General features: G+C 49.7%; 1 protein-coding gene across 1 annotated transcript; it reads left to right on the top strand.

The window, feature by feature from the left end:
• Nucleotides 1–9,391: 9,391 nt before the first annotated feature.
• On the top strand, nucleotides 9,392–10,825 carry LOC100903249 (protein ANTAGONIST OF LIKE HETEROCHROMATIN PROTEIN 1-like; the record flags this gene model as incomplete). The annotated part of the gene is made up of 3 exons (XM_003738416.1): nucleotides 9,392–9,421; nucleotides 9,572–9,859; nucleotides 10,456–10,825. Coding segments are annotated over exons 1-3 (688 nt in total), but the record flags the coding sequence as incomplete, so codon positions are not given.
• Nucleotides 10,826–10,837: the final 12 nt, after the last annotated feature.

Raw genomic sequence — 10,837 nt, 5'->3', positions numbered from 1 at the left:
GGCGTACCAGGAGACCGAACGACTTCGAGCAAAATACAAGTGCTCAGACATCAGTCTCCAATTCGATGTAGAAGGACGCCCGCTCTCGAATATCTTCAACAAAAGGATCAAAGAGAGGATACGAGAGACCCAAGAGGCGATGTGGAGAGACAACATGCTCCTCAAGACGAGCCTCAGTACCTACGCCATAGGAAAGAAGACTCGAGGTGTAACTAGCTTCACCTACGATAACAGTAAGGGAAGCGCCCTCCTAGCTTGGCCAGAGCCAACATGTGCCAACCAGAGCCCACAAGATGTACCCCGGAATCGACAAAACCTGTCCCAGGTGTGGCATCTACGAAGAGACGATGGAACACGTCATCTTCGAATGCAACGACATCTACCACACGGGAGAAGAACTCCTGTGCCGTCTCGGACTCCACGAAGGAGCAAACAATGCAACCGAAGTAAGAAGGACAAAAAGAATCCTGGAGGACTGGGACAAACAACGATCTGCTGAATTTCGCGCCTGATATGAAAGGCTGATTGACTATGTATATACAAACAAACAGATATACACCTCAATCTAGATCACAATAAACCATTAAACCATTAACCATATGTTCCCGGCCGTTTCGCGGTACGGTCTGGATCGGTCACCCTCTTGAGAGCTTCCCGCTTCCGCGCCTGGACGCTTCGGGTCTTTGGTCTCATGATCAAATCGATGACCTCAAAAGTTAGAGATCCAAGGAACCTCTAGATGACACTTCGTTATAGTCAATTATCTCGACTCAGCTTTCGGTTCCTTCGACGATCGTTCTTTGAGTCAGATTTTTCACCCTCGTCGGACGACTTCGCTCAATTAGCTTGAACGCCCTCGGCAGATGACATGCTGAGCAACCACTGTACGGCTCGTTGACACGAAATATCTCATCGTTCGTCTTAAAATAGTCTATTCATGCTTGAATCTTGAACTTTTCGAGGGTATGCAGGAATCGGCGTCGGACACCCCTCAGCTAATTGTGAGCGCCTGTGGAAAGTCGACCTGAAAGATCTCCCGTGAATTTCCAAACTTTCCTCAGTCGGCCGGTGCAGCGGCGCCGCGTATCAACGGAGTTCTAGCGCCGCAAAAAGCCAGGAGATTTCGTTGCATGGAGGACGAAGTTTATTCGTCTGGCTACCTAAGCGATTTTAAAGACGTTTTCACGTCAAAATGATGGATTCTGTGATGTGTCCTCATCGGGATAACGCTAGAGCGTATGTCGATGACATTATAGTATTCTCGAAGAGTGATGCTGAGCATCAAAAACACCTCAAAAATGTTCTACAAGCGTTGGAGGAAGCCCAGTTGAAGATCAACGTAATAATCTGAGTTGCTGCGGCAATCGGTGGTTTTTTTGGGTCGAAAGTTTGATGGAACGACGAAGAGCACCAAAGATGAGTCCGTCGATAGGGTGCGTGGCATGCTCCCCCCAGGAAACATTCATCAGCTCAGGACTTTTCTTGGTTTGTGCGGGCACTTCCGTGCTTTCGTAAGGGACTATGCAAAGATTGTCAGGCCGCTCACGGAGTTGACAGGTCAGGGGATTCCATATGAATGCGATTTTCGAAGAGTTGAAGACCTTGATAACCAGCAACCCCATTCTATCCCTGCCTGATTCCGACAAGAAATTTATCCTGTCGACAGATGCGTCCGATGTGGGCACTGGTGGGGTGTTGTCCCAGATATTTGACGACGGCAAAGAACATGTGGTTGGGCATTACCCATATACCTTGAATCCAGCCGAAAAGAATTACACTACGTCTGAGAAAGAGGCTTTAGCAGTTCTGAAGGCAACGGAGTATTTCCATTCGTTTCTCGATGAGCAGAGGTTTGTCTTGAAGACTGATCATAGCGCGTTGAAGGAGACTCTATCGGCAAAGCAGCCTAAGGGCCGCATTGCTCGGTGGCTTGGTAGGCTGAGCGAGTTGGATTACGAGGTAGTGCCCACGCCCGGTAAAAAGATTCCTCATGCAGACGCTCTGTCGAGGTTCCCGGTGGATTTGCTGCCTGAGCAAGTACTGGCGGTAGAGGTGAGAAGAAAAGTGAAAGAGCAACGTGTACCTGTGCTTGAGGCGGACACGAAGCGAATCCCGGAGCTTTGCCATGACTCTCCCCACTCGGGTGGTCATGACGGCGGGTGGCGAACCTATCTCAAGGTAGCAAGACGGTTCACTTGGCCTTCAATGAAGAAAACGGTTGATGCATATGTCAAGTCGTGCGATATGTGCCAGCGCCACAAGGCAAAATTCCGTCCCAACCCGGATACAACGGTCACATTGCCAGAGGTGCCGCCGATGCACAGTCTGCATCTAGATTCCGCCGAATTGGAGAAGAAGAAAGAGGGTGTGAAACGGACGAAATCGTTCCTCGTGGCAATCGTGGCTTCCAGAGAAAGCGCGAAGGGAGTTATCCGTTTCCTTTCGCAAAAGGGTTTCGAAGGTGTCAAGAGGATCATATCGGATCGAGCTAGGGTGTTCGAAAGTCGAGAACTTCGAGATTGGGCGCGACAGCGAAACATTGAGATCCAGACGGGCAGCCCATATCACCCGGCCTCGAGCTGAATGCATGGTTAGTCGTATCGGCAATGGTGTTCAACAGAATGCTTTGTTTACAAACAACATCGCTTGTTTTTTCTCTCATCTGAGATTTTGACGATCTGGACTGCTGAATACATGGTTAGTCGTATCGGCAATTGTGTTCAACGGTAGGCTTTGTTTACAAACAGCATCGCTTGTTTCTTCGCTCGCTACCAATTTGAAACTTCTACCTCTCGTTAAAATCCCAAATCTTCTCGATATGGACCGCAAAATGGTGTGTGTTATGTGCATTCGTGATGCGATGACTTCTGGATCGAATGATACAGTACTTTCTGGTTTTCTAATCTTTTCTTTCTTCAGTCCGCTGGATGTAGTGTGAAGCGATGGAATGTGATCATCAGGACCGATGCGTCTGACGCCGACGCAATCGAGTCGGATCGACTCAATCTCGAGTCTGTGTTCAAAACGGCAGAAAATATTGCCACTCATCGAATGATCTTCCATGGCATCCCTTTGATCCGAGTCAACACGGTGTGCCGCTACCCTCATGCGCACTTCCACTGTGTCGTGACGACAGTGAAAGCTGTCAATGGACTGCCGTTTTTCGCTGGCCTTTTACCAGACCGGACATTTGAAGTTAAGGCGATGCGTAGTACCGGGCTGGCGAAGTGGGAGGGACATTTCGATCTTGTTGAGAGATCAAAAAATTCGATCGATGCAGTGCCACCTGCACAAGCTCGACATTTTGACACCGACGCCTCAACCCCCACCGACCCACGCCCGGGTGCTGACGAATCCGATACACGGCGTGTTCGTGTACAAAATGTTCGGAGCCAGTTGAGGACGGTATACAGGCCTTCCACGAGTAAACGTGGTTGTAGTCAGAATGAAAGGGGGATGAAAATCCCTGGTCTCGGACGGAGACAAATGCCAGTTCTGGCATCAGAAATTCAGCGCGGCATAGTGCTCGAGGCCATCGCGCTTAGTCGGAGCGCGGACGCAGCGCTCCGCCACATTTGGGAGCAAGACGTGTTGCTCGCCTCCAAGTATTACTTAGCCCTTAAGGCTTTCTTAGACAATTTGTATGACAATCATGCCGACTCTATCAGAGTCATTTTATAAACTCAAAACTGGCGGGGTGCTAATATCCACAAGCGGAGTCTTGTCGATCTCATATCTGACTCGGAGCATGACGGTGACCAGCCTGAGCCTAACCGTGTCCGGCAAAACGATGTCGACTCCGGGGTTGTCCTGGGAAATACGAGTGATGATACTTCAGCAGAAGTTGGTCCATCCGGCGTAATTTTTATTGGCGATCACGTTGTGACCGATGACGAAAACGTGTTTGCCGAGAGACTCGTCGGGGATCTGAAGATGTTCTTGAGCTTGTACCCGTTTTTCGCAGGTGGTTGGAAGTGTTGTTTAGAAGCAGCTGTGAAACATCACAACAGGTCGCACTGTTCCACTCTGGGTTGCTTTTTCAGAGTTCGCGTTGAGAGGAACTGTGCCTGTTTTGCAGGCTGACGGGGAACTCGGTATAGAAAGCTTGATCAAGCTGGAAGAAGTCAAAGAGATAGAGAAGGAAAGGTGTCAAAAGGCCAAGCAGAAGTTGTACTTTGACAAAAGACATCCTCAGAAGTTCCCTACGATTAGTGTCGGGGACAAGATTCTGGTTAGAACGGGGTTGCCCCCAAACAACAAGAAATTCAGCGGTCCCCACGATGTCACGGAAGTCGAGTCGTTCGGTGATGTACCGAAGAGATTCTTCAACCAGTCGGACGGAACGGAAAAACAATCTACCTTGCGGAATACGCTGCCCTACATCCCCAGGAGGGAATGAGATAAAAGTTCGGGGGAGTAAGGGGATGGGTATAAAAGGACCTTGAGGTCATGGAATAAATCAGTTGATAACAACGAGGTGTCTGTCCGACAGCTCGACTCATGATTACCCTCATTCCTAGTAAGCAAAATGTTCGTTAGAACACCTTCCGGCCTCTTCTCTCTCCGTAACAATTCTGACGGTAGCGTACCAGATGTCGTCTGGGTTACGACCCCACATCCGGACGCTTGCAACCCCACGAGCTGCATGAGACTGGGAGAGGGTTCTGCTGACTTCACCCTCTAGATATATAAGACCACGCTAACCAAAATAAACTCACTGTGGTGTTCTTACACATCGATTCTGTACTACTCTGACTGCGTTCTCCTTGATCGACTCGAGTGCTGCGTCCTGAACCTAACCATCGCAACCATTTAGGAACGACACGTTATCTGCACGTCTACTTTTGAACGGAAGTTCAAAAGATTCCAAAACTACTTCGCAAAAGTTGAAAAACACCGACCACAAATGAATATACCTAATCATCGAGGACCTCATACCGTCCGACCCGGACAACCCCAACCGCTCGTCTACTCCAAACCACCTAGAAGAGGCTCTACAGCTCTTCAGACCCTTCTCCCCATCCATCTCTCCCGCCTACTCGCCAACTGCTCCTCATGACGCAGACATCGATTGGCCGGAAGACGAATAAGCTAAAAAAGAAAACACACTATTCCATGGAAGACCAAGGGTCTCTTCCCCTTTCATCTCTTATTCTTCCGATTACACTGCGACATAATTCCTGAAACTATCACATACATCAAACAACGAATCGTTGACCGCACGGACATCGACAAAGTCCGGCTTCAAATAAACACCGCCGATCAACACACATGCCTCTCTCTCATACGAGTAACACTGCAACCCTTCCTTCAACCTTCGGCACACAAAGGACACAAACTCATAACGAATAAGTCCACCGGAGCCATCCGAAATTTTCCGCTCCGTCTCGCTCTTATCACTGACCGTCTCGACATCCGCACTTGGAACCCTCCCGCTGGCAAACGCCGGAGTCGTTCCGACGCTGAACTCCGTCTCCTCGGTAACAACAGACACTACCGTTCTGGTAGTTCTGTTAACCACCGTCGCATGCCGACGATAATACCCGTTCACTACAAGAAAATAGAACATTCACTCGACGAAACACATGAACTCATTACGGATTACGACAACTAACACAAATACTCACCCATCAACAAGCTTACGGCGAAAACGAACAACCTCCAAACACACAGGCAACTCCACTTCCCGCAATCACAACCGCTCGTTCCCTGACTTCTGCGTACGGGTGCCTGAATCTCAACCTCAGCCCTGAATGCCTCTCCCTGCTCCATCTCAACAATCTCATCGTCTTCCTCGTCGGATCTCAAGACTCTTAAACCGACATCCTCAACATGCTCGGCCATCGCTTGCCTATCCGGGATCTGATGCGATCTTAATCTCATACCCATGTTGACCACACTCGCCTACACGACAAAAAAAAAATAAGAGAGGACACTCATCCCGTTTTTTCGGCCGGAGGCCGGCTGGTACAGAGAACTGATCGATAAAACAAACACTCAACAAACCTCGAGCCTCGAACAGATAGACGATCTCAACGACAGCCGATCTTCCCCTTCACAAAGCGAAGATCAACGGTTACCCATCAAGAACCAAAACAACTTTCCGAAATCAAGTGCTCCAACGACAAAACCCATTGAAACCCGCCGAACGCTAGAAAGCTACAAGAGTAAAACTCCTTCAACACTGACTCGGAGGGGAAGAAATACCATCAATACTCGTCAGAGTTTTCGGTTCCCTCTTCGGTAAACACCTGTCCCGACCATACTGTAATCTGTCACCCCTCGGGATTTTCATTTTTTTTCTGGATCACTGCACACTCTCCCAGAGTTGCATCACCCACTTGGAAGACACTCCTTTTCTCGTTTCGAACAGGTCTGTCAGACTGCGCCGTTCGAATACCCTTCCAAAGCAGAGGGGATCTATACATAAAATACTCATATGATTAATCCAATAATTCTAACTTTTATTGTAACCCGATCTTTTGCTTAAAGGCTTTCGGGATAACTATTAGAGGGGATGTTGAGGATAGAATAGCTACCCTCATTCCTAGTAAGCAAAATGTTCGTTAGAACATCTGTCTCGAGGCCGACCTCGCTTCCGGCCTCTTCTCTCTCCGTAAAAATTGTTTGTAAAAACGAGTTGCATGAGACTGGGAGAGGGTTCAGCTGACTTCAACCTCTAGATATATAAGACCACGCTAACCAGAATAAACTCACTGTGGTGTTCTTACACATCGATTCTGTACTACTCTGACTGCGTTCTCCTCGATCGACCTGAGTGCTGCGTCCTGAACCTAACCTTCGCAACCATTTAGGAACGACAGTTCCTCATCCGAAATCGTACTCAGAGTCTTCATTGACTCGCCTCGAGCCTTGGATAGGCCTTGACTTCTGTTCGATATTCTTGATCTCCTCGAGATTCATTTAGAAATGGTACTCCCTCTCGCTTCGGACAGTTCTCCGACACGGCTCTTCGGCTCCACTCACTTTCGTCCAACCGTGGAAGTTTACTCTTTTCCCGAGGCGGGAGGCGGGGATAGGGAGAAAAGCGGCTCGTGACCTGGAGTCTTTGTCGGTTACGAAACGGTGCTCGTTAGGACTGAGTAAGTCGTAGCCGCATCGGAAAAAATGGTGGTTCGCAGCAACACTCGAGGACCCGTTACGAACGTAAACTCCCGAAGTCCGCGTGGACTTCGGGACTTCGGGAGTTTACGTTCGTAACGGGTCCTCGAGTGTGGGTCTACGCCACAAGCCCTACTTGTTTACATCGATGAACGCATTTTTAGCGGGGAGAATTTTGAGTCCAGCGGGGCGTGCGACTCGACGAATCGGCGAGTAGGCCCGTCTTGGCGACTTATACGGATTCCAATGGAGGCTTAATTTAAATTTTCTACAGTAGAGCCCCGTTAATCTATCTATATATATAAAAACGTATGTCTGTTTGTCTGTTTGTCTGTTTGTCTGTTTGTCTGTTTGTCTGTTTGTCTGTTTGTCTGTTTGTCTGTTTGTCTGTTTGTCTGTTTGTCTGTTTGTCTGTCTGGTGTCACCTATAGACTCGAAAACGGCTGAACCGATCGTCGTGAAAATTTGTGAGCGTGTTCTGTGGGATCCAGCGGTGGTTATAGGGGGGTCAGTTCTCCGATGCGATGAGTCCTTCTACCTTAAAAAAATTATTTGAGTGCTCCACCCACGAAAATCCGAAAACACGGAAAAAATTGAAAAATCCGAAATTCGCAAAATTCACAAACGCCTGAACCGATCGCCGTGAAAATTCAGGGTGGGTTCCCGGGAGCCTCAGGAAGGTCATCTGAGGGTTGTCGTTCTCATGTGATGGGTCCTCCCACCATGAGAAAATTATTTGAGTTGTCCTCTCACCGAGAATCAAAGATTTCATCGAGGGAAAGACGGAAATTCGCAGGGTTTTTTATCGGCTGGACCGATCATCATGAGGAGGTGGATTCTCGAATTCTCGGGAGCTCCTAAGAAAACTATCGGGGGTTGCCGTCATCATTGACCTCTGTCTTTCTACTAATGAATCTCGCTGAAAATTGCTGTAGCCGTGGAGGGTTAAGATTTTCCGGAGAACATTTGGAATAAAAGCGGAGGAACGGGAAAGTGGGGAGACGGGAAACAGGGTAAACGCGAAAGTGGGGAAACGGGACGCTCACCAAGAGCACGCGCGACCAAAGCAAGCGCACCCGGAGCCAGCGCACTCGGACCCAGCGCACTCGGCGTTAGCGCACTCGGAGCCAGCGCACTCGGAGCCAGCGCACTCGGAGCCAGCGCACTCGGAGCTAGCGCATGAATAGTGAGTCTAGCGATACCGAGTCGCCGCGAAGCAGCGACCGGGAGCGCTAGTGGATAAAATAAAAATTCCGAGTGTACATGCAGTTTTGAATGAGTTCTCATGGGCTCTCCGATCTTATTCGCTCAAGTTTCGGTCGTATTCTGTACGAAGCTTTGTTTTGCCCAAGGGTGCACACCTATCCACTTCATCTCGCTATCTTGTGATGAGGTATCCATATCGCGTTGAGTCCGGGTCCGCATCATACAGTCTACTACTCGGTCCAAGAATCTTCTCTTAGATCGATTCCGCCGTCACCCCAGAATAACTCGCTAAAACAGGTAAAGTCACCAAGTCGCCAGCCCCGGAGAACTCAGAATTCTCCCCACTAAAAATGCGTTCATCAATGTAAACACGTAGGGCTTGTGACGTGCTCCCGCGTGGATTACTTCTTCGGCCGAGAGAATAAAAGCGTCTGCGCCTGATTCAGCCGTTCTCTGTCTTCGATTGCTTTCCACGTGCTCACGAAAACAACTCGACCGGAAAAAAAACTGAGAATTAGCGCGTTGCCATGGCGAGTGAAGGATGCGTTCAGGAGTCAGAATGGTCTGATCCGAAAGGTGAATTCACATTAGTTCATTCCGGAGGGACCTCTCGGATGCACAATCAGAATGAAAGGCCGTACGGACTTCCCTCGCGGAGGCGTGATTTGGCGGCTTCAAAGACTGTGGCGCGGAGAGGCAGATCCAGTTCAGCTCGACGACAGCCGAGAGAGCGCGGGCGGATTCAAATAATTGCGAATTGCTATCGAAGGCTTCGTCGTCCTTCGGGTGAATTGCACTCTAGAGGCTCATAGCTGAACTTGATCGTATCGATTCCTAAGCTGGAAGACGCAAAAACGCCGATTACCGATAAATGGGACACTCGCAGTAGTCGAAGTTCTATAGTGCAATCGAGGATTGGCACCATTTTAGCAGAGAAGCAGGTCAGAAAACGCGGAGCAATAGGGAGAAACGAAGGGTGAATGAGGTTTGGAGGAACTTGTCGGGATGGAGCGTGTTTGATCGCACAAGGGAGGACCGTGAACCGTGATACTCGGTTTACAGAATGGGTCGCGCTTCAAAGGAGCAGGAGATGGTGCGCGCCGCCCTAAAAGTTGTCGCTCGAGGAATGATGAGGGCTATTTGGAGGAACAGAGACGCACCCAGACGCCAGCGTCGTCGGTGGTGGGTCAAACCATGGATCCAAGCGCGAGACGATCGTGGAGCTTCCTCAACACTATTGCAGGAGTGGGCCAGGGTGACTCCTTCAGACCTTCAGAATCACACGAGACTCAGCGAAAGCCAATTCTCCTATTTGCTAGAGAGAATCAGACCACGAATTGAAAAGAGGGACACGACGTTTCGGAACGCCTTGCGACCAGAATCGAAGCTCCACATGACATTGCGCTACCTTGCGACGGGCGACAGCATCGGGAGTTTGAGCGCATTGTATAGAATCCCTCGAAGTACATTCTCTTCATTTTTCCCGGTCGTGTGCAAGGCTATTTACGACGCTTTAGAGGAATTCATTCAGGTACGCAGGTTTATTTGAATGCCACAGATGCGGGATAGGCGAGTAGGACTATGGCAACGGGGGATGCTACAGCAAAGTGAGATTGAAGGCGTTATCATCGTCGTCTTCAGTTCTTCTGGTCGGAGAGAAGACAGCCGTGGAGTCGTAGTACGTAGAGGTCTTTGAAGCGCGTACGAAGTCGACAAGTTCGACGCTCAGCTGGTTCTGAATTTTGGCCATAAGCAGCGCGCTACGCTCAGATGGCAATCGTTTCAACTGGGCGGCAACGCACTCGCCGAACGAGTCGTATTCATTCTGAGGGTCGCGTAGAGCATTCGAGTCTGAAATCCGCTGGAGCGTGCTGATCGCATCGCGAAAGTCGGTATCTGATGAGGTCCTGTCATCTGTAGAGCTTTTCTTCTTGCTTCTGCGGGGCGTTCGGGATTCCTGCGAGTGGGAGCTTGACGACGGTTGGGAAGCAGGTCTCGATGGTCCCGGCTCCTCCTCGACTATCGGACTCAGCGGGACTTCCTCTAAGCATGGCTCGTCTGCCGCACACGTTGTAGCGTCAATCTGCAAGAAGAATAGATTCTCAAGTAGCGATATTTCTCCGACAGATGCCCAGCTCGGAGGAGGAATGGAAGGTTGTGATGCAGGAGTTCGCGCTCCGTTGGCAATTCCCTAATGCATGCGGAGCAATAGACGGGAAGCACGTCACGATACGCTGCCCTCCCAAGAGCGGGTCGGAATTTTTCAACTATAAGAAAAGCTTCAGCATCATATCGCTCGCCGTGGTTGACGCACGCTATAATTTCCTTTATATCGATGTGGGGACAAACGGCAGAGTCAATGATGCTGGTGTGTTCGAGAAGTCAAGCTTTAATCGAGCCCTGGAAGAGCAGGTTCTCGATGTACCCATCGAAGGAGTTTTCGTCGCCGATGACGCCTTCCCGCTCCGCTCCAACATCCTCAAGCCGTTTTCCCGTTGTGGGCATCTCG

Source organism: Galendromus occidentalis, unplaced genomic scaffold, assembly GCF_000255335.2.
Source record: "Galendromus occidentalis unplaced genomic scaffold, Mocc_1.1 scf7180000075973, whole genome shotgun sequence".
NCBI classification, from domain to species: Eukaryota; Metazoa; Arthropoda; class Arachnida; order Mesostigmata; family Phytoseiidae; genus Galendromus; species Galendromus occidentalis.
This window is presented reverse-complemented; position numbering and strand designations above follow the sequence as displayed.